At 44.7% G+C, this 27,489-nt stretch overlaps 1 protein-coding gene across 1 annotated transcript in view; it reads right to left on the reverse strand.

Moving 5' to 3' along the window:
- RAB1A (RAB1A, member RAS oncogene family) overlaps positions 1-25,930 on the reverse strand; it is a 113,281-nt gene extending 87,351 nt beyond the window's left edge. The window contains exon 1 of the mRNA XM_082249755.1: positions 25,639-25,930. Within this exon, the coding sequence (XP_082105881.1) occupies positions 25,639-25,661 (23 nt within the window). The 5' untranslated portion in view covers positions 25,662-25,930. The remainder of the gene's footprint in view (positions 1-25,638) is intronic.
- Positions 25,931-27,489: the final 1,559 nt, after the last annotated feature.

Below are 27,489 nucleotides of genomic sequence, written 5' to 3' on the forward strand. Positions count from 1 at the left end.
TTTTACTGCGGCAGGTCAGCTGTCCCGTGAAACAACATACCTGTACGTCGCTTTGCAGGACCGATAGTGGGGGGCATGCACACCGACTGGCCACAGGGGAAGGCAATTAGTTGGTCCGCCGGCCGCGATTGCCCCCTCCGTGAGGACAGAACAACAGACTGCTGTTGTAAATATGGCAGACTGCTGTTCTGTCAGTAATGAACACAGGCACCCTGTGTTCCTCTTATTTAGGAACACAGGTGTCTCTGTTCATTCAGCAAGCCCATCCCCCGCACAGTTAGAAAGCACCCACTAGGCACACATTTAACCCTTTGATCGTTGATGGTGTTAACCCCTTCCCTGCCAGTGTTATTATTGCAGTGACTGTAGTAATAACACTGGTCCCCCCAAAAGAGTAAAAAATGCCAGTTAGGCGTCCGATGCAATGTCGCAGTCCCACTAAAAACCGCTGATCGCCGCCATTACTTGTATTAAAAAAAATAAAAAATGACAAATCTTTCCCCTAGTTTGAAGAAGCGATAACTTTTGCGCAAACCAATTAATATACATTTGTGATTTTTTTACCAAAAATATGTAGCAGAATACAAATTGGCCAAAAGTCTGAAATTTTTTTTCTGAATTGACGCTCTTTGTTTATAGCGAAAAAAAAAAAAACGCAGAGGTGATCAAATACCATCAAAAGAAAGCTCTATTTGTGGTGAAAAAAAAGGACATCAATTTTATTTGGGGACAGTGTCGCACGACCGCGCAATTGTCAGTTAAAATAACGCAGAGCCGTATCGCAAAAAATTGCCTGGTATTTAAGGGGGTAAAACCTTATGGTCTAGAAGTGGTTAAAGAAGGGGTGTGTGCCCTCTCTAGACAAATTTGTCCTAGTTAAAGAACAAAAAAAAAAAAAAAAAAAAACACAACACAAACATGTTATACTTCACTGCTCTGTGCAGTGGTTTTGCACAGAGCAGCCCTGATCCTCTTCTCTGCACTCCTTGTCCCTCCCTTCTGCCCAATGCCCCCATAGCAAACAGCTGCTGAGCTGCAGCTCTGGGTTTCATTCACACACAGCCGTGACCCAGCCCCGACCCCTCTCTCCTCATTGGTTCACTGGCTGCGATTGACAGCAGTGGAAGCCAATGGCTCCAGCTGCTGTCTTAGCCAATGAGGAGGGAGAGTCCCTGGAGATCCAAGGCTTTCCGGCACATTGCTTAAGGAAGATTGGGCTCAGGTATTAGGTGGGGCTGCTACACATATGAATGCATAAAGGTAAAAAACCTTTAGCCTTTACAAACACTAATCTATCCATTCTTATATGTGTCCCTAATAAGAAGGAAGTTTAGAGTTAGGACCGCAGCATACACAGAGGTCCTTTGGCATCTGCACTTTGTCTTACACATATATTTTTGCAAATGTGTGCAAAAAAACAAATGGTTTGAGTCAAGTCGGTGGTTTTGCAAGCTGGTTGGTAGGTGTGCTGGGTACTGCACAAAGCAGTAGCTTACTTTGTGTTCTCAGGTTCCTTGCCAGAATTATGAGCTTCTCTTTCTAAGTGCACCCTCAGCAAGCCATGTGCTGAGGAAGCACCTGTGTGGGCGAGCGATAGACAAGGAAAGCACAGTCTCCTCAAAGGATCTGACAGCAGCGGGAACCTTTGGCCCCCAATGCTCAAGTCTCCTGTGAGGCTAGCTAGAGGGAGCAACAGTGCTGCCAGTGGGACATCACAGGAACAGTGAGAGGTGCCAGGTAAGTGTCCAAGGGCAGAGGGGGCTAGGACAGGTAGGGGTGCATTTTTTTATCATTGTAAGGAATACATTAAGGTTTAAAAAAAAAAAAAAGGTTTGGAACCACTTTAATGATCTGTACCTTTATTGTTAAATATTTAAGTCTGTTCAAAATTAAAAGCACAACATTTTTCCCGTAACTCTTGGTTAATATGTATCCTTTCAACTATCTACGTAGACTTAGGGCTCTTTCACACGGGCGTTCCGTATGTCCGTTTTTCATCCTATCCGTTTGCGGATGAAAAACGGACATAATGTATTTCTATGTAAATACGGATGTCAGCGGATGACACCCCTGACATCCGTTTTTCGTCCTTTCCATTCAGTTCAGTTTTTTGGAACGGAAGAGAAACCTATTTTTTCTTCCGTTCAAAAAACGGAACAGACGCAAAAACGGATGTCAGTGGTGTCATCCGCTGACATCCGTATTTACATAGAGATACATTATGTCCGTTTTTCATCCGCAAACGGATGGGATGGAAAACGGACAGAGGGACCGGATTACACAAGTGTCATCCGTGTCCGTTAAAAAAAAAAAAAAAAAAAAAGGACCTGATCGGGCAAAAAAAAAAAACTGAACGCCCGTGTGAAAGAGCCCTTAAGCCGCTTTCACACCTGGCGGTCCGTCGGCGGACTCTGTTTTTCTCATGGGGGGGGGGGGGGGAAATCGATCAACTGATCCCCCGCTGAGCAGGCAGATGGCTGCTCTGCCTCCACGCTGTGTGCGGAGACAGAGCTGTAAGGTCCTCGTCTGTCCGTTCTCATCCGATCCCATCCGCTGGACGGATGGGAAATAGGGTTTCCATCCGTCCAGATTTGAGAGATCGGATTGGATGTCAGGGTGAGATTGGGCCAGGCCTAATCAGCCCACAGTGATTACTCTCAAATTTGTGAGATCAAAAATAAAATGATTTAAAAAAAAAAAAAAAAGTTAGCAAGAGCAGTCCATGTTTGCCTAATATGTATGCTTCACATGGCAAAGTAAACAGGGGCATTTTCTATTCTCAGCAGTAAATACCTCTCAGAAAAACATCAGGTTTAGCAAGTATTTGTGAAGTATTAAGCTCCTTTTCCAAATAGTAAAACCTTGGATTGTGAGTAACTTGGTCTGCAAGTGATTTACAAGACAAGCAAATCTTTTTTTTATACATTTTAACTTGATAAAAGAGTGAGGTCTGGCAATACAAGTAGCGTTCCATTACAACCGAGTATAAAAAAGAAATCCCATGTCATTCAATAAGAGCTGTCTTAATTAAAGCTACTGAAGTCGCTCTGACATTAGAAAAAAAAGTTTCCTCTACTACTTCACCCAACTTGTGCCCATAGACTATAAAGGAGAGTTTATGGGGGGAAAAAAACGCCTATGTTTAAAGAAGCTCTATAAAAATGTGCACAAGAAAAAAAAAAAAAAAAAAAGCACAAGCTTCTTCAGGCTAAAATAAAAGCTAAAATGCCAGGAAAAGCAGCATTTTTTTTTATCTGCAGAGCCCCAAGTCAGATTCTCATCCTAATTAATATGATTTGGATTTGACATTACAGGATGATTACCCAGGCATTCCCTGAAGTTGCCTTGAAGTCACATTGCTATAATTTTTTCGTATGGACTATAGACTGAAGGACTTGCTGTGGAACGACTCACCTGAGTTTCCATTATTTCTTATGGGGAAATCACTTTGATATACGAGTGCTTCGGATTACAGGCACGTTTCAGGGAACTAATTATGATCGCAATCCAAGGTTTCACTGTAACTCAAAAGGCTCTTCAGCTCTAGACTGGAAGTCCTAACAATACTTAAAGGGTGGACAACTCTTCCTAACAATTAGATGCTTCCATGAGTTTTCCCAAGCCAAGCTTAAAATTACACGCGATTAGTCCCTCAGTGACCGATCAATATTTTAGTAGAATATGGAACAGAAACCGGAAGGGAAAATATCAATTCCATTAAACATTCACCTTCAGACTGTTCCTTGGCTCCATTATTAATAGAGTAGCGCTAAAGGTTCTGAGGCTGCAAAAGCAAGCTCTGGGTTTTGCACTCATTGGAGATCCATCTCCCCCTCTTATCTGCACACAAGAAGTAGGAAGCCACACAACCAATAGTAACCTAATTCTTAAAGCTTTGAGGAATGCCGATGATGATCCCCACTGACACATTTTGCCTGGAAAGCAGCCTTACACTGATATTAACCACTTACAGACCGCCCGCCACAGTTTTATACTTTGACATTAAATACCCGGGTTATGGCAGCAGATAGCTGCCATAGCCACGGTATTTTTATTTTTTTTTACAAGGCGGGCGGTCCTTTAACATAAAAAGTGCTACCAGCAGCAGGTACGCCGCCGGATCACTTTTATGGGTGGCGGGAGAGGTTTCCCCTCCCACTGCTTCCCGGAGCAGTCAGTAGCCAGTCCCTTCCCCTCCTAGGCAGGAAGTCGAGGGAGGGCAAGCTGGCCCCCACTCGACTCTATGGCCTTGGGGGACCGGAGCGACATATGTTGCTTTTTTTGTGTAAACGTGAGATCTGAGGTCTTTTTGATCTAAGATCTCACAGTAAAGAGGACCTGTCCTGCTTATTTCTATTACAGGGGAGGTTAACATTCCTTGTAATAAAAAGAATTACTCTTTTTTTTTTAATAGGAATACAAAAAGGGACCAGTGTAAAAAAAAAAAAAAAAAAAAAAAAAAGGTAAAAAAAAAAATATTTAAAGCACCCTGTCCCTCCGAGCTTGTGCACAGAAGCGTAAACACGTCGTGCCCACATATGTAAATGATGTTCAAACCACACATGAGGCATCACCACAATCAGAGCGAGAGCAATCATTCTAGCCCTAGACCTCTAACTCTAAACTGGTAACCTGTAGAAATGTTCAAAGCGTCGCCTATGGAGATTTTTTTGGTACCAAGGTTTGTCGCCATTCCACGAGCCTGCGCAATTTTGAAGCCTGACATGTTGGGTATCTACTTACCCAGCGTAACATTATCTTTCACATTAAAGAAATTATTTTTTTTTTAAATTTAAAAAAAAAAAAAAAGAAATAAAATAAAAAAGAAAAAAAATAGCATTTGTAAGACCTCTGTGCAAATACGGTGTGACAAACTATTGCATCGATCTCTATTTTATTCTCTAGGGTCTATGCTAAAAAAAAAAATAAAAAAAATTAACAAGGCTTTCATTTGTAATGACAAAACCCCTTCTCCTACTTATCCCTAATGTATAGCTTTACAGATGCACAACACAGGTTTACACACAGAGTATACACAAAATCTCCCTGTCAAAAACACAATCGCACGGCAAGGAAGATCACTGTACTAAGATTGTTAATACAGCAGGTCCAACCCAAGGGGCCACTTGTTCTTTCAGCCCACTGGGTTAAACGGAATTTAAAAAAAAAAAAGGATTGTGCACTAGGCTTAAATGTACCTGTCAGAATTGCCTGTTACGAGCTCTCCCTTCCTCACATCTGTTTACAATGTGATCAGCTGTGATTGGACACAGCGGATCACATGGTAAAGGGCTGCTGTGATTGGCCCTTTACCTCGATCTGTAAACGGCTGGATCAGAGCGCGCCCCATGGGCGAGCAGGAGGGGGCGGGGTTCAGGGAGGAAGTCAATAGATGCCCTCTCAGAACTAGCTGATCGTGCAGTCGGCAAACAGCTGCCAGGCACCCGGAACTGCATATCCAGGGCATCAGGCAATGGAAATTGCTCATGCCTGAGAACGGGCTGACAAAAGCCCAGGGCCAAGATGCAATTTCTAGTTGCTACTGCGATCTGGGATTTGTTGAGCCCTGTATTAGCTACTTTTACGGTCCAATCAGAATGTGATGACATCAGTATGTGTGACCATTGTATCTCAACTTTAGACTTAAAACTACACTGCCTGGCCAAAAAAAAAAAAAAGTCGCCACCTGGAATTAACTAAGCAACTAACTAAGCATGCAGTAACTATCCTATTGGATAGTTACTGCATGTGCCCAAAGAATGAGGTCATCTGACTACCTTATTATACTGAATGACCAGGTTATTCCATCAATGGATTCTTTCTTCCCTGATGGCACGGGCATATTCCAAGATGACAATGCCATGATTCATCGGGCTCAAATTGTGAAAGAGTGCTTCAGAAGTATGAGACCTCATTTTCACACATGGATTGGCCACCACAGAGTCCAGAACCTAACCCCATTGAGAATCCTTGGGACGTGCGGGAAAAGGCTTTGCACAGTGGTCCAACTCCCATCATCAATACAAGATCTTTGTGAAAAAAGAATGCAGCACTGGAAGGAAAAAGACCGTGTGACATTGCAGAAGCTTATCGAAACAATGCCACAGCAAATGCGGGCCATAATCAAAGCTAAAGGCAGTCCAACGTGCGGGACCTTTTTTTGCTGGCTCCCGCCCCCAGTCGGCAGCGGGGAAGCCGATGCACGGGTTAGGCAGCTCTGACTGACGCCTGACACCCACGATCGTTCCCTGCTGAGAGAGAAGAACAGTCAGCTGTTGTAAAACACAGCTGACCGTTCTTCTCCCTGGAATGATCAGAGCCCCTGTTATCCTTCTATATAGGATCACAGGTCTCTGGTCATTTAAAGCGGAGTTCCGGGCACAAAAAAGATTTTTTTTTTTTTGTGCCCCTCCGCTAGGTATGCCGCACCTGAAAAGGAATTGGATAGTTATTTTTTTTTTTTTTTGTTTACTCACCTTTTTATTGACGATCGTAAATACTCACCTATGACAGCTTCCTCCTCCAGCGCCGAGGCTCACCCCGTCACTTCCTGCCTCGCGATGATTCCTGGGAGCTAAACGTCATAGCTCCCAGGAATCAATGCGCCGCACCGGCCCCGCTCGTCATTTCCGGGGGACGCCGCATTCCCCTGCTAAACAGCTTCTGGGCATGCCCAGAAGCTGTTTAGGAATGCGGCGCCGCACCGGAAGTGACGAGAGGGGCCGGTGCAGTGCATTCTGGGACACGAAGACGCGGAAGAAGACGGAGAAGAGGACCGCGCCGGCTTCAGCTGCCCACAACCGAGATGGAAACGCTGTGGAAGAAAATTTCTAAGTAAGTATTTCTTCTAAAAGGTAAGTGCGAACCGGGACAGATCAGAGGCTAGCCATTGTGGAATGTACTAGCCCTGACTGTCCCGGGGGTATGTTCATCCAAAAAACGTTTCTCTGCCCGGAACTCCGCTTTAAGAAGGCACGCCCCCCCCCACCCCCACAGTTTGAATCCCTCCCCTAGGTTCACATTTAGCCCCTTGATCACCCACACTGTTAACTCCTTCCCTGCCAGTGTCATTATTACAGTAACAGTGCATATTTTTAGCACTGATTACTGTAAAAAAAAAAATAAACCTTTCCCGTAGTTTGTAGACACTATAGCTTTTGCGCAAGCCAATCAAAATATGCTTATTGCAATTTTTTTTTACCAAAGATATGTAGCAGAAAAAGTGGCCTAAAATGTAAAATTTTTGATTTTTAATTTTTTTTTTTTTTAGAATGTTATATAGCAGAATGTGAATTTTTTATTTTTTTCCCCAGAAATTGTCGCCCTTTGTTTAAAGCGGAAAAAAAAAAAAAAGACAGGTGATCAAATACCACCAAAAGAACGCTCTTTGTGGGGGAAAAAAAAAAAAAATGGATTTTTGTAAAATCTTACCGTAAAATCCTTTTCTCTTAGCTCATTGACAGACGTAGTCCTCGGTGATACACCACCTTCGGGTTATGTTGCCTCCACAGGAGCAGGACTAGACAGGAAATTAAAAAGCTCTGGCCACACCCTAGGGGCAGTCCCAGAGGGTATATCCTCTCTCTCACTGCCTCAGCAAATCAGTTATGTGAAAAAGCAGTCTTTAGAGATTTTAACCCAACCCAACTCAAAACAACAGAGGGGCGGGGACTACGTCTGTCAATGAGCTAAGAGAAAAGGATTTTACGGTAAGATTTTACAAAAATCCATTTTTCTCTAGCGCTCATTGACAGACGTAGTCCTCGGTGATACACCACCTTCGGGACGTCCCAGAGCAGTATCACAACTGAGGGGTGGGAAAATGAAATCAAATCCCAATCTAGAAGGCCCAACCGGTGCCAACTAGAAGTTTACAATGCTCATCCTTAATGATGAGACTCAACAAAAGAGAGAAAAACTTTTTCTTTTTTTTTTTTTTTTTCAAACAGAAAAAAACCCTCGAGGTAGACCACCGGTCTCCTCAAATTGCGGCCTGCAAAACCTTGCGGCCAAATGAGGCATCCGCCGATGCCGTCACATCAATTTTATAGAAATTTGTAAAGGTATGTACCGACGACCAAGTGGCCGCCTTACATACCTGGACCACTGACGCCTGATGGCGAAAGGCCCAGGAAGTACTGAGCGCTCGAGTGGAGTGCGCCCTAACAGGGAACGGAGGACTCTGACCCTTAATAGAATAAGCCTGTACCACCGTTTGTCTAATCCATTTGGCAATGGTCGCGGCAGATGCAGGCAAACCCTTTCTGGGGCCATCCGTGATCACAAAAAGTGAATCCGTCTTACGGAATGATTCCGTAGCTTTCAGGTATACCCTGATTGCCCGAACCACATCTAAGGAATGCAACGCATGTTCCCGATGATGCTTGGGCTGAGGACACAAGGAAGGTAGTACAATATCTTCATTCAGATGAAAATCTGAAACCACCTTAGGAAGAAAAGATGGCTTAGGATGAAGTACTACCTTATCCCTATGAATCACTAGGTATGGGGACTGGCATGATAATGCAGCCAGCTCTGACACCCTGCGAGCAGAAGTAATAGCCACCAAGAAGACCACCTTCTGGGATAAAGTAAGCAAGGGAATCTCCCTGATGTTTTCAAAGGGAGGTTTCTGTAGAACCGACAAAACCAAATTAAGATCCCAGGGCGGTAAGGGCGCGCGGACTGGAGGAGCCAGGTGCCGCACCCCCTGGATGAAATTCCGCACCAAGGATTTGGTAGCTAAAGGTTTCTGAAAGAAGATTGCTAATGCTGAAACTTGACCCTTGATGGTGCTCAAGGCTAGCTTCTGCTCAACCCCTTGTTGCAAAAAGGCCAATATTCGAGACACCGAATAGGTACGTGGAGGAAATCCTAAAGATTCGCACCACGCAATATAAGTCTTCCATGTGTGATAATAGACTTTGCTGGAAGTCGCTTTCCTTGCTTTAATAAGGGTAGGAATGACTGAAGTAGACAAACCTCTGTCCTTCAGTACTTGGGTCTCAATGGCCAGGCCATTAAAACCAGCGACTGTAAAGCACGAAGGTAAATTGGTCCTTGAGACCACAGACACTCCCTGAGACGAAGTTCCCACGGAACGTCTGCGACTAACATGTCCAAGTCGGCCAGGCCGGCTTGAGGAGGCCAGCCTAGAATTTCTAGGACCACTGGCGCTGATTGGATCTGAACCAGGCGTCCCTAGAGCTATCTGGCCCCGACCATCCGAGAAAGTCTGGTCGTTTTCTGGTTCCACACATTTATCAGCTACCTGATCGTTATCAGGAAAGGTGATCTTTTCTGGTTGAACCTCAGGGACCGAAGTCACCCGACTAGAGGCTACTTGGCCTATCTGGTCAATCAGATCCGATTCCTGTGAGGTATCGGGACTAATCTTAGGAAAAGGTAAAGGAAAAGATCTATTCAGGGAACGGTAACTACCGCTTCCTGTGGTACTTAAATGTTGGAAGGGAAGAATCGCACCGGTAGTAGTGGTAGATGCTCGATCTAATGTCCTGAATACCGGTGAAAACGTCCCCCCACCCTGAAACCGGGTGGGGGCGCACCTTCAGGCTGTGTACTCCTTTACTTCGGGTTTGGCTGGGTTGGTCCTCTGCTTGTCCGACCAGCCCTTCTTGAACCCTCCTGGAGGAGTCTTGCCTTTCCCGGGAGTACCAGCCGGGCGCCCTTTATGGGCGGTAAAGAAAGGTCCTCGCTTGTTGCGAGGTCCCTTAGCTTTTGCAGCCTGTGGCAAAAAAGTGCTCTTGCCCCCAGTGGCATCCTTAATGATTTCATCTAGGTTGGCCCCAAATAGACGATTCCCCTGAAAAGGGAGATTGGTCAAGGTCTTTTTGGAACCTAGGTCAGCTGACCAGCATTTTAACCACAGCACACGTCTGAGGATCACTGCTAACTTAGATGCATGCCCTAACAAGGGAGTAGTGTCCAAGGCTGCGTCACAGATAAACCGTAGCCCTTGTATGATCTGTTCCATCAAATCAGATGTCTCCTGGGGAATATCTTTTCCCCTAAGATCTTGGCGTACCATTTTCGCCCATTCCGTAAGTGTCTGGGAAACTAGACCAATAACAATTACTGGTCTAAATGCTGACCCTATCAGAGAAAAGATAGTGCGGGACTCTGCTTCTATCTTTCGATCCACCGGATCCTTAAAGGACGAAGTGTCCTCCACTGGAATAACCGTGGCTTTATTCAGCCTGGAAATAGGCGGATCCACGACTGGTGGTACCGTCCATTTCTTAATGATGGATTCCTCAAACGGATAGCGTCTAGCAATACGCTTGGAAATAGTAAAGGTACGTTTAGAATGCTCCCATTCTCCTTTAATCTGATTACCAAAACATTTAGGTACAGGAAAAGCCTTCGCCGTCTTGATGGGCTTATTAGTCCCAAAAGGCCTCTCTGTTTCAGTTGCCTCTGCCGGTAAAGCCTCAAGTTTTAAGGTTTCTTGCACTGCCACAACTAGTGCGTCCACCAATGCTTCTTCCTGAATTATAGCAAGAGAAGAAGCGTCCTCCTCACTGTCTGAGGGGGCTTTACCTGGGATAACAGCCCTTGCAGAGGAACCTGCAACTGCCGTGACCATCTCTGAATCTGAGTCAGAGGTGTCAGATAGTATAGGGGTAGGCGGGGGTCGCTTCCTTGACCCCCATCCCTGACAGGCCGCCTCCACCCGAGCCACCATAGACTCCAAAATTGCTGTAAATGACTCTATACTCTGTGCACCGGCGGGTCCCGAGGCCCCCTCGAGGGAAACAGGTGGGGGAATATGTGTGGCAGGGTCCATAATATCTCCAGTTACTTCCTGGATAATATAATTCAAAAGTAAGGAAAAAAACTTTTTTTTTTTTTTTTTTTTTTTTTTTTTTTTTTTTTTTCTGACCCCCAGCGCCACAAAAAGCCCCTTAGTGTTACCTGCTAGGGATCCCTATCGATCGAGAGAGAGAGAGAGATAGACCCCCAGGCTCACCACTTGATGCTCAGAGTTAAACTGCAACAGCTTACAGCGCTGTCTTGACAAACAGGAAGTCTTTTGGCTGGCTGCCCAGGAAGAAAGGAGGCGGCTCCGCCCCTCTGCACGCCTTCCGGCGCCTCCCCCAAGCTCCACGAGGTGTAGGATCACCTCAAACATGGCCGCCCCCATGCTGGAGACACGTGGCTACGCCAAAATGGCGGCTCGTGCGATCCAGCAAAAAAAATGGCGGCGGCCTATACTGAATAGCGGTGTGCTGCAGGGCACACAACACTCTCTCTGCATGGGGATATGGCGTGGTTGGCGGTACCGGCCCTGGCGGACCGCATGGCCGTTCGGGAGGCCTGCTAATAGCTGGAGATCTGATTAGGAAGGCTGTCTACATGTCCGTGGCTTCTGACTGGTAGGTAGCTTATACTTAACCCATAAGATTCCCAGAATGCCACAGATTACATCTTTTAAACATGTATACAATAGATTGTTAGCTCCCAAACCAAGCCTCCTGGCTTTTGCACACATAAAATCACACTCAAAGTAGGAGGATTTGTGACATGTTATAGGATAGAAAGGACTCTTTCTTACCATACAGAGAGGGGCCCGCGTTCACCACAAAACCCGTCAGGGAAAAAAGGGGGAACATGCTACTCACCATACCGGAACCAGGCGGGCACCAACTCCTGACAGTACCCCTCTCCACCGGGGCGGGAGGGCTGTCGACCGATACGGACGCCGTGACTCATGGTCTTTGGCGTTTCAGCGAGACGTTTAACTCGCGGGTTCAGTCCTTTTAATGGGACTTTGTCGCGGCCGACCCAGCGCGGAGCTATGGCCTGCACGCGCTCGTAGGCTGAACTGGGGTGACCACCGGATCTCAACATCCAGCCCGTCGCCCAGTTCAGCTTTCTTGCTTGAAGATCTCACAGGAACACTGGAGAAAAAAAGCTGTCTAAAAAATCCTTTAAGAAAAAAATTCTTGCCAGGACCTAAGATCCCAGCAAGGTATCTAGGTCCTTACTCCTAACTAGACAGAAAATAACTGATTTGCTGAGGCAGTGAGAGAGAGGATATACCCTCTGGGACTGCCCCTAGGGTGTGGCCAGAGCTTTTTAATTTCCTGTCTAGTCCTGCTCCTGTGGAGGCAACATAACCCGAAGGTGGTGTATCACCGAGGACTACGTCTGTCAATGAGCGCTAGAGAAAGGACATTAATTTTATTTAAGTACAGCGTCACATCGAGCTATTGTCCGTTAACCTAACGCAGTGCCAAATCATAAAATATGGCCTGGTCATTAGGAGAAAATCTGCCAGTCCAGAAGTGGTTAAACAAGTCAAAATGTTAACATGTGAACTCTACAAAGCTGCAGGTCATTATACATTTAGATTTCTTACAGGTCTGCTTTACTTTAAATCCACTGTCCAACTAGGTAAACACTGCATAGACATTTGGATTCCACATTCTGCCATCTAGATCTATCCCAGCATAATGGAGCACTCAACATGCATCCCTGACATCTGCATGGTTCAATATCAAAAAGTGCTGAGCAAAACATAAGCTTCTCACTGCATGCAAATGAAAAGGAAGGATGCAGCAACAAAGAAACCCTCACTAATCTGTACTGGTGCTCTAGGCAGGAGGAATGCCATCTGGTAATCAATGATATACTGACTGACAGTATGTCAAAATCAGCTGGCTTGGGCATAATTTATTAATTTTTTTTTTTGTAGAGCTAGTCTATGGGTATCTTGATCACTAAATCATTTAAAAACCAAAACACTGATAAATTCTACAAAATAAGTCCCAGCTCTATGTCTGCAATTGCTAAAGAAATCCTGAAAACACCATCAGAGGATACTGTGAAGAATAAGATAATCTATATCTACAAGTCAGTTTTAGATATTTCTGAAAACATACCGATGATGCACACAGTGTACAAAGTCTGAGAAGGTGTAACATGTCACTTATTTCATCAATAATGCATTAAAGGCACAACATGTAGCTGAGGAACAGAGGAACTCTGAACCTTCGCCTTACACAAAGCACTTAACATTTTTAAAATGCAGGCTGCAAAACAACAGCAAAGTATTAGAAGCTCAGCAGAGCACTGCTAGGCAACAGGCCAGTCTTTCCTGCTGCATTTCTATTTCAAATTATTCAAAAGCAATATCATTTACCACCATCCACCTTCTGGCATGGATTGAACAATGGGCTTGTTAGTGTGCTAACTTAATGCAGTTTTACTGCTTCTCTGCTACAAGGGGAATTTTAGAAGCAGAGGCACACCATGGGACAGAGGTAAACACAAATAAAATAATAAAAATAGCTCTAAAAAACAAAAAAAAGGGTGGAAGCAATACCTGAACATAACTTAAAAAGGACTTAAAAAATAAAAATAAATACAACTTGTCCGAGAAAGCCCAAGTTTAGCATTCCAGACAAAGAAAACCGACTGGTGACTTCTATTTAAGAAGTTCCAGGCCCTTGTGAGAGTGCAATAAATATCTGACAATTTTGGGTGCGAATATAGGATACTTCCAAACTCCGATCAGAGTTACTGTACCTACACCCCAATATCCTAGGAGCATGTAGTAACTGAACTGCAACGCTTTACTTTTTAAGTCACTGGCAAAGTGAAAAAGCAAGGTAATGGTAGAAAAAAATCCAACAAAGAAAGTATCCTTGTTTATACCTGACTTTTCAGTTGTGCTTCATCGAAAAAGCAAGGCATGCAACAAATTTCATTGGCCGACATGTTTAATTTTCATGTTTCCAAGAAGTAGGTTAAATTAGCCTCTCCCATTAAACCCATTTAGGCTTCTTTCACACAGTCGCTCAGTTTATTTCGTCCGCTGCGGCATTTATTTATTTTTTACGGACAAGGATGACACTTGTGTCATCCGGTCCATATGTCCGCATATCATCCCATCCGTTTGCGGATGATATACGGACATAATGTATGTCTATGGGATTGCGGATGTCAGCGGATGACACCGCTGACATCCGATTTTGCGTCCTTTCTGTTTTAAACGGAAGAAAAATAGGGTTCTGTTCCATTCCAAAAAAACGGAACAGAACTGAAAGGACGCAAATCGGATGTCAGCGGATGGTCATCCACTGACATCCGCAATCCCATTGACATGCATTATGTCCGTACATCATCCGCAAACAGATGGGGTGATATACGGACATATGTGAAAGAGGCCTCCTGGACTTAAAACATATTGGAGGAGCTGCTGGGACTTTCAATAACTTTATATTGTATATACTGATATAGGTTAGGAGGCCTGATATTTTGGATGTACCTGAATGGGAAGAAAATGGAGCTCTACTAGCATCCCCAACTGATATTTGCAGCTAGAGCTATATGGGTACTTTGAAAGCTCAATGGTAATGCCATATCAAACTAGACATTGGTTTGCACCGATATCAATAATGGCATTGGTGCTAATACTATGCATTTGCAAAAGTATCCATACTCATCTAAATGCTCCGATACCTGAAACAAATACCTTGGCAGTGCGATTTTGAGCCCATACAAAATGAATCAGCTCAAATCGTACTGCAAAGAATCGCATGTGATTTGAACAGGAATGCGCATGCGGTTTCCCCCGACAGCTTCTGTGTGAGCCCAGGCTTGTCACAATGGCTTCAGCCTGGGTTCACACAGGAGCAGTGAGGTAAAACCGCTAGCGATTCAGACAGGAATGGCACAGCACTCCTGCTCAAATCACACGCGATTCTTTGCAGAGCAATTTGTGCCCAACCATTTTGTATGGGCTCAAATTGGATTGCAAAGTTTTAGGTACTTGCTAGTAAAGAAACTGAATCAGTTCAACCGTACTAGATCGAATTGAAAAAACACAGCAAGGACAACTACACAGGTGACACACAAGCAGACTCTGGCTGCAGAGGTATTAAGTATAAAAGGAGACCGCATATGTTCCTACAGCATTTGGAAAAATGGAACTAAAATGTCACCATCAAAGTGCAGCAAAGCATGACTTCTAGGTTTTCTGTTGAAGGATTCCTCCCTCTGCACAGCAGCATCCTGGAATAAAAAGGAGCACTCTGCAAACTTGTATAAAAGGGCACCATGCAAGTTTTCAGTTTACAAATCTATTTATCAAATCATAAATTTTATCATGTCGTGTTATGCATTTTCGTGTCAACGTTAAACACAGCTTTGGCCTTGCGAACATTTCAGTTTCTTCATTTTACATATGTCTAACTTGGATCGGAAAGACAACCAGGGCTTCTTTGCAGACCTTTCATTACAACCAAAGCAGTTCAAAATGATTTGTGCATCCTTTCAGTTTACAACTGCAAAATTGAATAACCAAAATATTTGCGGCTAATGATCAGTCTTCAGAAACTGACGACATATAGGGCATATCTCATAACTAGGAATTCTAATTTGCTCTGGATCTGAAGCCCAGTATACACTAAGGCCCCTTTCACACTTGTGCGACTTGTCATGCGATTTGGGACTGCAAAAATCGCATAACAAGTCGTTGTCCATTATTTCCAATGAGCCCCATTCATATCTGTGCGACTTGAAGTCGCACCGACTTCAAAGTAGTTCCTGCACTACTTTTGGCATGATTTTGATGCGTTTTGAGTAAAAGACATTATAAGCCCAGTCGAAGTCGCACAAGTGTTAAAGGGGCCAAAAAGAAAAAAAAAAAAAAAATCGGACGAACGATGGCCTGGTTTTTTTTTTAATGTTCACAGCAGGTTGATTACGAATTGTACAAAAATGTTTGTATGACAGAGGCTTTTTTTTGGTTTATTGTTTCTCATCAAGCGCAGTCTTTCATATCTGATTTTTCTTGTACGAACACAGTACACATTAAATGAAAATCATTAGTTCTGTTCTAGAAAAATTTTGGAGTTTATCCCTTCAAAAATTTTCATTTGGAAAGTCCAAATCAGTTATTAAAAGTTGTGTGCAGAGCATACAAAAAAAAAAAAAAAATAAAAACGATCATGCCTCATATTTAATTTTTTTTTTTTCAGTTTTTCTCATTGTGTGTAGCCAGCTTTAGACCCCGTTCACACTGGGGCGATCCGACTTGCCGGGACGACCTCATAGGTCACGGCACACAGTTCGCACCGCGACCTCGGAGCGGCCGGCATGGACTTCATAACATTGAAGTCAATGCAGGTCGCTCCAGGTCGCCCCAAAGAAGCTCCGGACCATTTTTCTAAGTCGGAGCCACTTGTGTCGCTCCTATTAGAACGGGTCCACAGCTTCTCTATGGCAGGCGACCTGTCAGGCGACCAGATCGCCTGACAGGTCGCCCCAGTGTGAACGGGCTCTTAGAGAACATTAATACATTGTAGCTTTCTAAAACATTATTCCAATATAGCATGTAAAAGGGGTGAGCATAGGGGCAATTAGCCTTTTTATATATGGATTGTAGGCTTCTGATGAAAACTTCCTAAATGTAGAATGCAATGTGGGGAAAAGGCCTAGGGACATACAAATTACAAGTCACTATCTCATTCAGAGTGAAAACCAAAAAATAAAAAAAGCATATATTTTTGTGGTTTGCTAGAAATACTACAGAATTCTTTTACAATTCTATAACACAGAAAGCTGTCCGTCATCTGACAGAGAAAATTAGCAACAATCCATGTGACATGAAGTAAAACATGCAATCAACTTATCCCCCAGCTGACTACAATAATGTGGTCTAGTTTCTATACAGAAGGCGGCAGAACCCAACTAATGGCACTGAAGAAAACAAAAAAGAAATGCTCAGCAAAAAGAAAAAACAGCTGTTGTCCCAATCAGAGTTTCTGGATTTATTTCCAGGGAATAATGGCAATGTGTGCTCTGCAGTGGGCAGCCAGCTTTCATTTGCATATATTACCCCTAAAAGTTTTGTTTTTGCCAAATCTAAAATTACTCGATCAGGACTATGGCTAATGTGAATCCAGAACCCAATTACTTGACCACACTATAGCCGAATGACTGCTACAGCACGGCCGCACTTTGTCAGGAGGCCGTCATATAACGTCCTCCTATGCTTGCGCTTCCAGCACACTGGCAGTGACCTGTGATCGGGGTAAACAACCAATCATGGCGGCTTCTCCCCACGTGATCAGCTGTGTCCAGTTACAGCTGGATTACTGCATAAACAGGATTTGCCGGTTATAGACAATTCTCGCCTCGCGTTGAGAAGAGAGCCAAAAACTGGCAAATCCACACAGGGGACATCTACACTGATCATCATTGTCCACCCACCAGTGAAAGAGAAAAAGCCGAGTTAGACTAAAGTACCGTTCACACGATAAAAAATTTGGCCGGGAAATTTCGTCCGACGACCGATCTGCCAATTTTTCGGCTTGTTAGTATGGTGCTTTCGAAAGCCGACTCCAACTTTTCGGCTGACAAAATCCTGGTGTGCAGGGATTAAAATTTTTGTCCTCCGTCAAAACATGTCCGATTTTCGTCTCATTAGTACAGATTTCGATGGGGAAAAATCTTATGAGCAAGACTGGGCATGCTCAGAGAGAAAGAACACATACAAAGCAATCCAACACATAACATCACTTCTGAAGTAGAATTCTGTCTTACGGGAAAATTTGTGTGCAGTCTAGAGCACATTCCAACCAACAGACACCACTCTGGACAAAAGACGGACGACCGGTCAGCGGAAATTTGTGGCATGTGTATGAGGCTTAAGGCTGGATACACACTATACAACTTTTGTTGATATATTTCCTTTATGCCTCGTACACGCGTTCAGATAATCGTACGACATATTGTTCGAGTAAAGTAGCATGCTACAAAATGTTGAATTCAACCATGTGTACTAACCATATGATTTCTGTCGTACGATTGTGTGAAAGCAACCTGAATGCGTAGCTACGTCTTGGAAAGTGATGTCACATACGTCACATGCGCGTGACATGCGTGGGTTATGTCGCTGTTTCCGATCATGCACGGTGTTTGTCAAACGATCTTTAGCGGACGCAGAGTGTACTGATTACACGATTGTCGTTCGCTAGGCTATCGTACGACAGAAGTTTTCCTGTTTGTCCCTTCGGATTTTGTTGGACGAACTGTTGTGATCGGCTGTCGAAAGCAGTGTACTAACGATCAGATTATCGTGCAACCAGGTCGAAAGCGAGTTTTTTCGTACGATTATCTGAACGTGTGTACGAGGCATTCGATTTACCTTCAACTATGTAGTGCAAGGGCCTGCCTGACTGCATACTAATTTAAAGTGTTTAGGTTTTACCTCATATTATATGGTTTTGGTAAATCTAAAGGAAAAAATCTAAAGACAATTGTATAGTGTGTATCCAGCTTTACCGTAACTCCTTTTCTGAGAGTCTTCCAGGACAGCCCATGAAGAGCCCTAGGTCTCATGGGCTGTCCTGGAAGATGACTTAAGAAAATTACTTATTTACAAAATTTTATAACAAACTAAGAAAAACTTTTTTTTCAAAAATTGTTATTTTATTTGTTTAGCAAAAAAAAAAAAAAAAAAACCCCAGTGAGGTTTTAAGCAAGGATGATAAAAATGTTGTTGGGGTTCAATGTTGCATGACCGGGCAATAGTCATTCCAAGTATTAAAAGTTGAAAATTCGCCTGGGCAGTAAGTGGTTAATCAAAGCATAAGGTAAATGGGAAATAATCCAAATGAACAAAAGTCCAAATTTACTACCAAAATAGCAGGAGCCTAAACTTTTGGAAACATTTTTTTACTTGATATACAGGAACAGTTCATACTGGCTTTTTATGATTTGTTATTTGTTTCAGTTCTAAACTGAAATAAACAACCCTGAAAAAATAACCCTAATGTATCTGGCTGGTTAAAAAATGGTGGATGGAAAAATCGTGTTCTGCTGGTCTGAAAAAAACAAGCTGAAGAGGAATGGTGAACTCAACTAACCCTTGCTCTAGAGTTACTAAAACTGCTGCATACTGGAACCTGAAAGGTTCGCTTCACAGAACACAGCTAAAACAAAATACTGCAATAAATGAAGATAAATTACTCTATGGCATAGTCCCCTAATAGTGTCTAAATGTCCCCAGATTTCAGAAAGGAAGTGATAACGGCAGCTCCAGGCAGCAGATTGCGAAACCCCCAGTAATGTGTGTTTTGTAAGAATCATGTGACACACATATGACTCGTTGCTAAACAGAAGGCTGGCTATGGATTCATTCACAGCCCACAGAGGACACATTAGCAACAGCAAACCGTCTACCTCTATCTTCACCGAATGAACAATGTGAAAACAGAAAACCCCCAGTCCTGCAGAGTATTTACAGACCCAATATAAATCCCTGTAATAGGACTGCCACTTCCTGTAGATACAAAGCCTACATCATCATGCTGACGTCTGAAACTGAAAAAACGGTTTGCTTTCTGTTTCCATTTTGTCTTTCTGCTAGATAGATCCTTTTGTGGCTCAATATTTCAGTCCATGGTGATAGCTCAATCTATAGTGATCAATTTAGAACCCAGACAGCTAACATCAGGTACTAGAAATTGCAATTACGAAACATGTAAGGTATAATTAACTCATACTAAAATACACCATCACCTCGCAGCCCAGGCCAGAATCAAGGTGGGTGAGGCTGGGGAAGAGGTTTCACATGATACTTGTGAACAGTGGGCATTTTCCTGTTTATCGTTCTCTACAATGAGAAAAGATCTTACTTTGGTGGCACCACCACCCAAAACCTATTAGACAGCTATCATCTTCCACCATTCCACAGCTACTGATCGAGTAAAGGCCCACCTTACACAACTTATGGATCATGTAGATGCTTCAATTATAACAGAAGAAACAGAAGAAATCTTATCAAAAAGGACAGAGCAGCATGAGGCCTAATGTTTCACTGCCAATTAACCTAGTCTACGCTACACATGGGGAATGCTGCAGGTCTCCAAAAAGACATCAACTTCATTAGGTCATCCCTGCCAGGGCATGTAGCCACCACCAAGAGAACTTCATCAGGTCATCCTAGGGCATGTAGCCACCACCAAGAGAACTTCATCAGGTCATCCTAGGGCATGTAGCCACCACCAAGAGAACTTCATCAGGTCATCCTAGGGCATGTAGCCACCACCAAGAGAACTTCATCAGGTCATCCTACGGCATGTAGCCACCACCAATAGAACTTCATCAGGTCATCCTACGGCATGTAGCCACCACCAATAGAACTTCATCAGGTCATCCTAGGGCATGTAGCCACCACCAAGAGAACTTCATCAGGTCATCCTACGGCATGTAGCCACCACCAATAGAACTTCATCAGGTCATCCTAGGGCATGTAGTCACCACCAAGAGGCTTGCATGGTGACATTGCCTTTAAGTAAACTTAAAGCGGACCTTTCCTCCAAAATAACTCTTTGGCTATTGTATAGCTTCTCCTTCTCAATACGACACGTCTTCAAAATGTTTCTGCACTTTTGTTATATTTAATAGCGTTAAAAAAAAAAAAAGGGTGGAGGCTTTTTGAAGAACCCTTTTGCCTATTTTTGTATTCATGGTCCACTCTGCCCCCATTCTCCTCTAGACAAGAACTCAAGCCTTCTCCTGCATTAGATAACCCAGAAGGAATCAGATGAAGTATACAGCACTCTGGAGGAAGGAACCAGCAATGTGTCATCAGGGGGTGGCTACAAGGACACAGAAGAGACAGCTGGCTCCCAATGAAGTCTGGCAAGACAAAGGCAGTGCAGGACCTGGTGTGCAATAGGGTTGTAAAGGCAGACTTCTTTTTTATTTTATTTTATTTTTTTTAACCTCAATGCATTCTCTGCATTAAAAGGCAAGTACACATTCACAGAAAACCCGTAAAGTGAACTTACACTGACCGCCCCCCCCCCCCCCAGTCCCGCTATCCCTGCCATCAGGCCCCGAGGCGCTGCTTCACCGATCGAGATTTCTCTCCTCCAGCACTTACAGGACGGGCTAGACAGAGCCTGATTGGTCAGCACCATCCATGTGACCAATTAAAATGCCTCCTACACCCATACACGCTGAGAGGTATGGATAGGAGATTAAGCGGAGGGGATTTCAAAACCCTGGACCGGTGAAGCGGCGCCCGGCTGTGGTGGATAGCAAGATTCTGATACAGCGGGACCTGGGGGGATGGTGAGGGGGTGCAGTGTAAATTCACCTTACGGATTATCTGTAAAAGGTGAAATTACACTTTAAGGAAAAAAAAAAAAAAATACTTACCTGAGCCCGATTATGATGAAACGCTGTGCCCGAGAGCAGCTGTTCCCTCCCCTTCACTGGACATAGAGACAGCAGTGGGAGCCATTTGCTACTGCCAGTCAAAGCCTATGAGAAGAGAGCAGGTGGCAAGGCTGAGCCACGCTGTGTCTGTAAATGGACACACAGAGGAGTGCCCCCATAGCAAGTGGTTTTCTATGAGGCACTCAGAAAGGGGGGAGGAGCCTGGAGAGACAGCAGGGGATCCCAGAGCAGGAGGATCAGGGATGCTCATTGCAAAACCACTGCACGGAGCAGGCAAGTGTAGCATATGTGTTAATTGAAAAAAATGATTTTCATCAGGCCGTACAAATAAATGACAATTACATAAAAAGTCTGTAAGAGACATAGGATGAATTGTATTCTTATACTTCAAAGGCCCAAAGCATCGCAGGCTGATGCCAATGTCCAACGGATATGGACACCAGATTAGAAAGGTGGTGTTGGTCTTTTAACACGGCTTACAATAAAGACGTCTCTGGCCAAGCTACAAGCACTGGTGCTGTTGGACTACTGGAAAAATGTGCAACCACTTATATGTGCTCAGCAGCAGGAAGGCCTAAGGCCTCTAAAAGATAGAAATGATTCTATACTGCCCTAATTATTACAAAGAACAATTGCTAATCAATCTCTTACCCAAGCAGTTCAAATACTGTACAATTGTAAAAAAAAAAAAAAAGCACACATCTTAATTGATAAGCATCAATGGCTTCCATCAGGCAAAACAAAGCAGTGACTATGACAACAGGTAAAAAGGAAAGATGATAAAGTATGGCCTATTAAAAAGTAAACCCTCCTCTGTAACTTGTACCTATAGGTAAGCCTAGGATAAGACTTACCTATAGGTACTGTAAATATCTCCTAAACATGTACCATTTAGGAGATATTTACTTTATATGTGACATCGCTGGCACATGCGCTCGGGCCGTTCCTTCAGAGCCCTGTGCCGTGAACGTCAGCTCCTGCGCGCACGCGTGGGAGTGACGTCATCGCGGCTCCAGCCAATCAGATGGCCGGACGCCGCAAACCCAGAAGAAGGGCGACCGAACATGTCACCCGTGAGAGAGGTGAGTGGTCGGCACTTGTGAGGGCTTCGTTCTAAGGTATTTCATAATGAGCTAGTATGGAATGCATACTAGCATATTATGTGTTTATCTTTCAGGTGTTTGTTTGTTTTTTTCTAATTCTGAGGTTTACAACCACTTTAACAGTAAAATACAACTGTATAAAAGGAAAAAAGACTGACCCAATATGAAGATGGAAAGCTTATGCTCTCAGCCTGACAAAACTCAGCCTACTGAGAAACTACAAGTGCCAGAATGACCAGCTTTACACCAGCTGGCAGGACTTGCTGGTTCTTGTCATGTCTCAAAACCTGGAGGCTCCTTACATAGGGACTTCACCCTCCAAGCCAAAGAACAGTTAACATGCCCTTAACCTCGTCTTCTTGCTATAATGTATAACTATACTTGCAAGCCCAGTGGATCCAGAGCTGCCATCCTATACAGGACTGGGAGGTGCTGTCCCCTCAGGCAGTTATAGAACTGCTTTATGTGTAAACCCCCCCCCCCTTTTCGTTTAGGATAGTAAATCAATAAAAACCCAGTTTTATTTGGGTCTATGTCTTCCATTAGGCAGATTTCTTTTAACTTCCTGTCTTCTATACACAAAAGGAAGTGAGGAAATCTTCAATGTTCCTGAGAGAATTGTCACTTTTTTCCCCCCTTTATTTCTGTTCTGGTGACAGCTCAAAATGTAGCATGTTTCCTCAATTTCAGTGAAAGTTGTCACAGGAAAAGTACAGAGTAAATCTTTACCTACAGAAAAAAAAAAATCTGACAGGTGTTCTAAATATTCCAAGCTCTATCCAAAACTACAACTAAGCACAAGTGTTTGGCTTCAGATATGCTATAACAGACGTAGACAACCTCAGATCTCCAGCTATTGTGAAACTACAAATCCCATGAGGCATGACAGGGTTCTGACATCCACAGGTATGACTCCTAGAGGAAGCAGGGGCATGACGGGATTGGTAGTTTCACAACAGCTGGGGTGTCAAGGTTGCCTACTCCTGCGTTATAAGTGGCCACAGACCTACGATATTATAGCGTCTAACATCTATGGACATCTTATAACATTTAACGGCTATGGTCATCTTAGGTCTATGGTCAACTAACCGCATTCAACCTAGGTTCACACTGAGGCGGGTTTGAAACTATTGAGAACTATTTCAGACTGGCATTTTCAATCCTACTTCAGGGTTTCACAGACATCTGTGCCGGTTCCTGCATAAATGTCTATTGAAATCCATCCACAAAGTTCGCCAAAAGTAGAGCAGAAACTACTTTTGGGACGTGTAGCCCGCAAAGTCGGCGTGGCACAGATTTGGACAGTGCCGTAGCTCCAATTTGACACATCAAATCAGACCAATGTGAACGTGGGCTTAATAAGGTCTATAGCAATATTATAGCATCTAACATCTATGGTCATCTTATAAGGTAGCTATAGTTGTAGCCATAGATCTAAGATTCTATAGGATGGAAAAAGCTGTTGGATAGGATAGGATGGTCATAGATGTAACCTTAACGATGGTCTTAGACATAAGATGCTATAAGATGGTAACACAGTCACAGGATGCCATAAGATGGCCATAGACACAAGACCCTTTAAGTTTGCCATAGATGTAACCTAGAAGATGGCCATAGAGGTAAGATACTGTACGATAGCTATAGAAGTGACACAAGAGGTTATAGAACAGCCTAGGACACAAGATTCTGATGATTCAGAAGAGGTGCTGATTGCCATGTCTTTGTGTGAGAGGTCAGACACATGCTGCCATACTGGGGATTCGACATACAGACAGGGTATAGGGGGTGAGATATGAGGGGTACAGGAAGGAATAAACCATCTCTATGGAGGGGGATCTGACATACAGACAGGGTATAGGGGGTGAGATATGAGGGGTACAGGAAGGAATAAACCATCTCTATGGAGGGGGATCTGACATACAGACGGGGTATAGGGGTGAGATATGAGGGGGTACAGGAAGGAATAAACCATCTCCATGGAGGGGGATCTGACATACAGACAGGGTATAGGGGGTGAGATATGAGGGGGTACAGAAAGGAATAAACCATCTCCATGGAGGGGGGATCTGACATACAGATGGGGTATAGGGGGTGAGATATGAGGGGGTACAGGAAGGAATAAACCATCTCCATGGAGGGGAATCTGACATACAGGCAGGGTGTAGGGGGTGAGATATGAGGGGGTACAGGAAGGAATAAACCATCTCCATGGAGGGGAATCTGTCATACAGGCAGGGTATAGGGGGTGAGATATGAGGGGTACAGGAAGGAATAAACCATCTCCATGGAGGGGGGTGACATACAGACAGGGTATAGGGGGTGAGATATGAGGGGGTACAGAAAGGAATAAACCATCTCCATGGAGGGGGGAACTGACATACAGACAGGGTATAGGGGGTGAGATATGAGGGGGTACAGGAAGGAATAAACCATCTCCATGGAGGGGAATCTGTCATACAGGCAGGGTGTAGGGGGTGAGATATGAGGGGGTACAGGAAGGAATAAACCATCTCCATGGAGGGGAATCTGTCATACAGGCAGGGTATAGGGGGTGAGATATGAGGGGTACAGGAAGGAATAAACCATCTCCATGGAGGGGGGTGACATACAGACAGGGTATAGGGGGTGAGATATGAGGGGAGTACAGGAAGGAATAAACCATCTCCATGGAGGGGAATCTGTCATACAGGCAGGGTATAGGGGGTGAGATATGAGGGGTACAGGAAGGAATAAACCATCTCAATGGAAGGGGATGACATACAGACAGGGTATAGGGGTGATATATGAGGGGGGTACAGGAAGGAATAAACCATCTCCATGGAGGGGGGTAAGACATACAGACAGGGTATAGGGGGTGAGATATAAGGGGGTACAGGAAGGAATAAACCATCTCCATGGAGGGGGATCTGACATACAGACAGGGTATAGGGGTGAGATATGAGGGGGGTACAGGAAGGAATAAACCATCTCCATGGAGGGGGATCTGACATACAGGAAATGAAGGGAGGAGTACATCAGGAAATCCTGGCAAAGTCTTGGGCAGAGCTGGGATTTATGGTGTAGAAGAACTACAAGTACCAGCACCCCTCTGCAGACACTGGGGTCAGGACATGCTGGGACTTGTAGTCCCTCCACAGCTGTCTAGCCTGGTGACAATGGTCCTGGCTGTATGTGCACAGCACATGTTAGTATGTGAGAAGTAGCTGTGTGTGTAGGATTGTCTCCCCTCCCTCCAGTGACAATGACAGGGCAGGTAACAGACTGAGGCCTCCCCCGGCCTGGTCCCGGATGTCCCCCCCACCATCATACTTACTACTCGGGATTCATGCTGGACATGTCACTGCTCTCTCCACCGCTTCTGCAGAATCACAACACACCGAACACCGGAGACCCACCGCCTCGCCAAGCAAACCCGGGTCCAGGGGACGAATGAAAACTAAACCGGCAGACCGGACCTCCACGGAAGGTTCCAGCGACAAACCTACTATCTAATAATAAGAACTATTTATTCCCCCCAGCAGCCCAGGAACCCCCCAAATACCAGCACAGCAGCCTCAAGCCCGAGCTCTCTGTAACCCCAAAATGGCTGCCGGCCCAAACCAGGAAATAGTGAATCCTCCAACTCAGGAAGGCTTCGCACTGGCGACAGAAGGCCGGCCTCGCGCTGTACCCTGGGAGATGTAGTCCTACAGCGCCCGTGCGCACCGTCCCTAAGTTATGGTAGAGGGGCGGGGAAAACTTCATTTCCCAGAGAGCCGCGGGTATTCCGCGCCTGCGCAGCGAAAACCCTCACCCCTCCCCTGCGAGCGGCCCCTCCCTCTCCTTGTCCTGGTTCCTGGAGGGGTAGCTCCGGCTCCCTCTAGCGGAATCTGCTGGCTTGGGCTGACGTCACCACTGAAACGTGGCAGCTGCCGGGCAGGTCCAGGGATAAGCCGGGTCCAGTCACGGGGAGAGGAGGAGGGGAGAGCTGATAAGGAGTACGGTGCAGGGGACCTCTATGACACTGGGCTCTGTAGAGGTGTCAGAGGGTGACATCATCTGTAACTGCAACCTTCTTCTCATAGGAAGTCATTATCCTATTCACCCAGGCAGCTGATCAATGACAAGTGTGCAGATCAGCAGACCTCCTTCCATTACATCCTGCTGTACCGGTCTTTACTCATCATCATTAGTCACATATTGTATGATCACTATGGAGGGGGAGGGGTTCAGGTGCTGAGTGAACTCCTTCCACTATTCTTATTTCATTGTCACAAAGGACACCTGTACTGGAGCAATGCTCTTCAGGACACAGTAGAGATCTTGATCTCTGACCATTCACGAGTAGGACACAAGGGGTGGCCCCTGATGGTGACCAAACCCCCAAGTGACAGAGACAGCACATTGGCGCTTTTCCATGCATGGAACGGCTCGGTGTCGCGTTTTTACACTGCATGGCACGGCTCAGTGTCGCATTTTTCCACTGCATGGTACGGCTCGGTTTGATGTTTTTCCACTGCATGGTACGGCTCGGTTTGATGCTTTTCCACCGCATGGTACGCGTTAGAACGGTTCGGTACAGTTTTGGTACAGCGGCGCTTTTCCACTACATGGTATGGCTCCCTTAAACAGTACCACCTCGGTTGGGGTTCCAAGCGGGCCGTACCTATACCATATCCCACAATCCTTTGCATGCAGCATTGATTGTTTGTCACTACTAGCCACTGATTGGTCAGAGAATCGTTGTAATCCCACCCGCTTACTACGCAGTGGAAAAGAAAACCGAGCAGAGTATAGCCTATACAGCGCTGAAACGTGCCAACTCGTACTACACAGTGGAAAAGCAGAGCTGGGCCAAGCAGTGCCGGGTTGAGCCGAACCAGTACTTCCAGTGGAAAAGTGCAATTTTTTTGCCTTAAAGCAGGGTTTAGCAAGCAGGGTTCCGTGCAATCCTAAGGTTCCTCCTGAGGTTGCTAGGGGTTCCTTGAGAAATGGGCAATTTCTGCCTCTTCGATAAGTTCCCAATGACAGCATTGTTCCTTTTAGCTATCTGTAAGGGGGGTAATTCTTCCCAACGATGACAAGAGTAAGGAGCATTCTTCCCACTGACTGTCACACTAATGTGTCATGAGTTATAGATTTTTAATTTTTAGCAGGGGTTCCCCAAGACCAGAAATTTATTTCA

This window comes from Pelophylax lessonae, assembly GCF_965119305.1.
Source record: "Pelophylax lessonae genome assembly, chromosome: 3".
Lineage (NCBI taxonomy): Eukaryota > Metazoa > Chordata > Amphibia > Anura > Ranidae > Pelophylax > Pelophylax lessonae.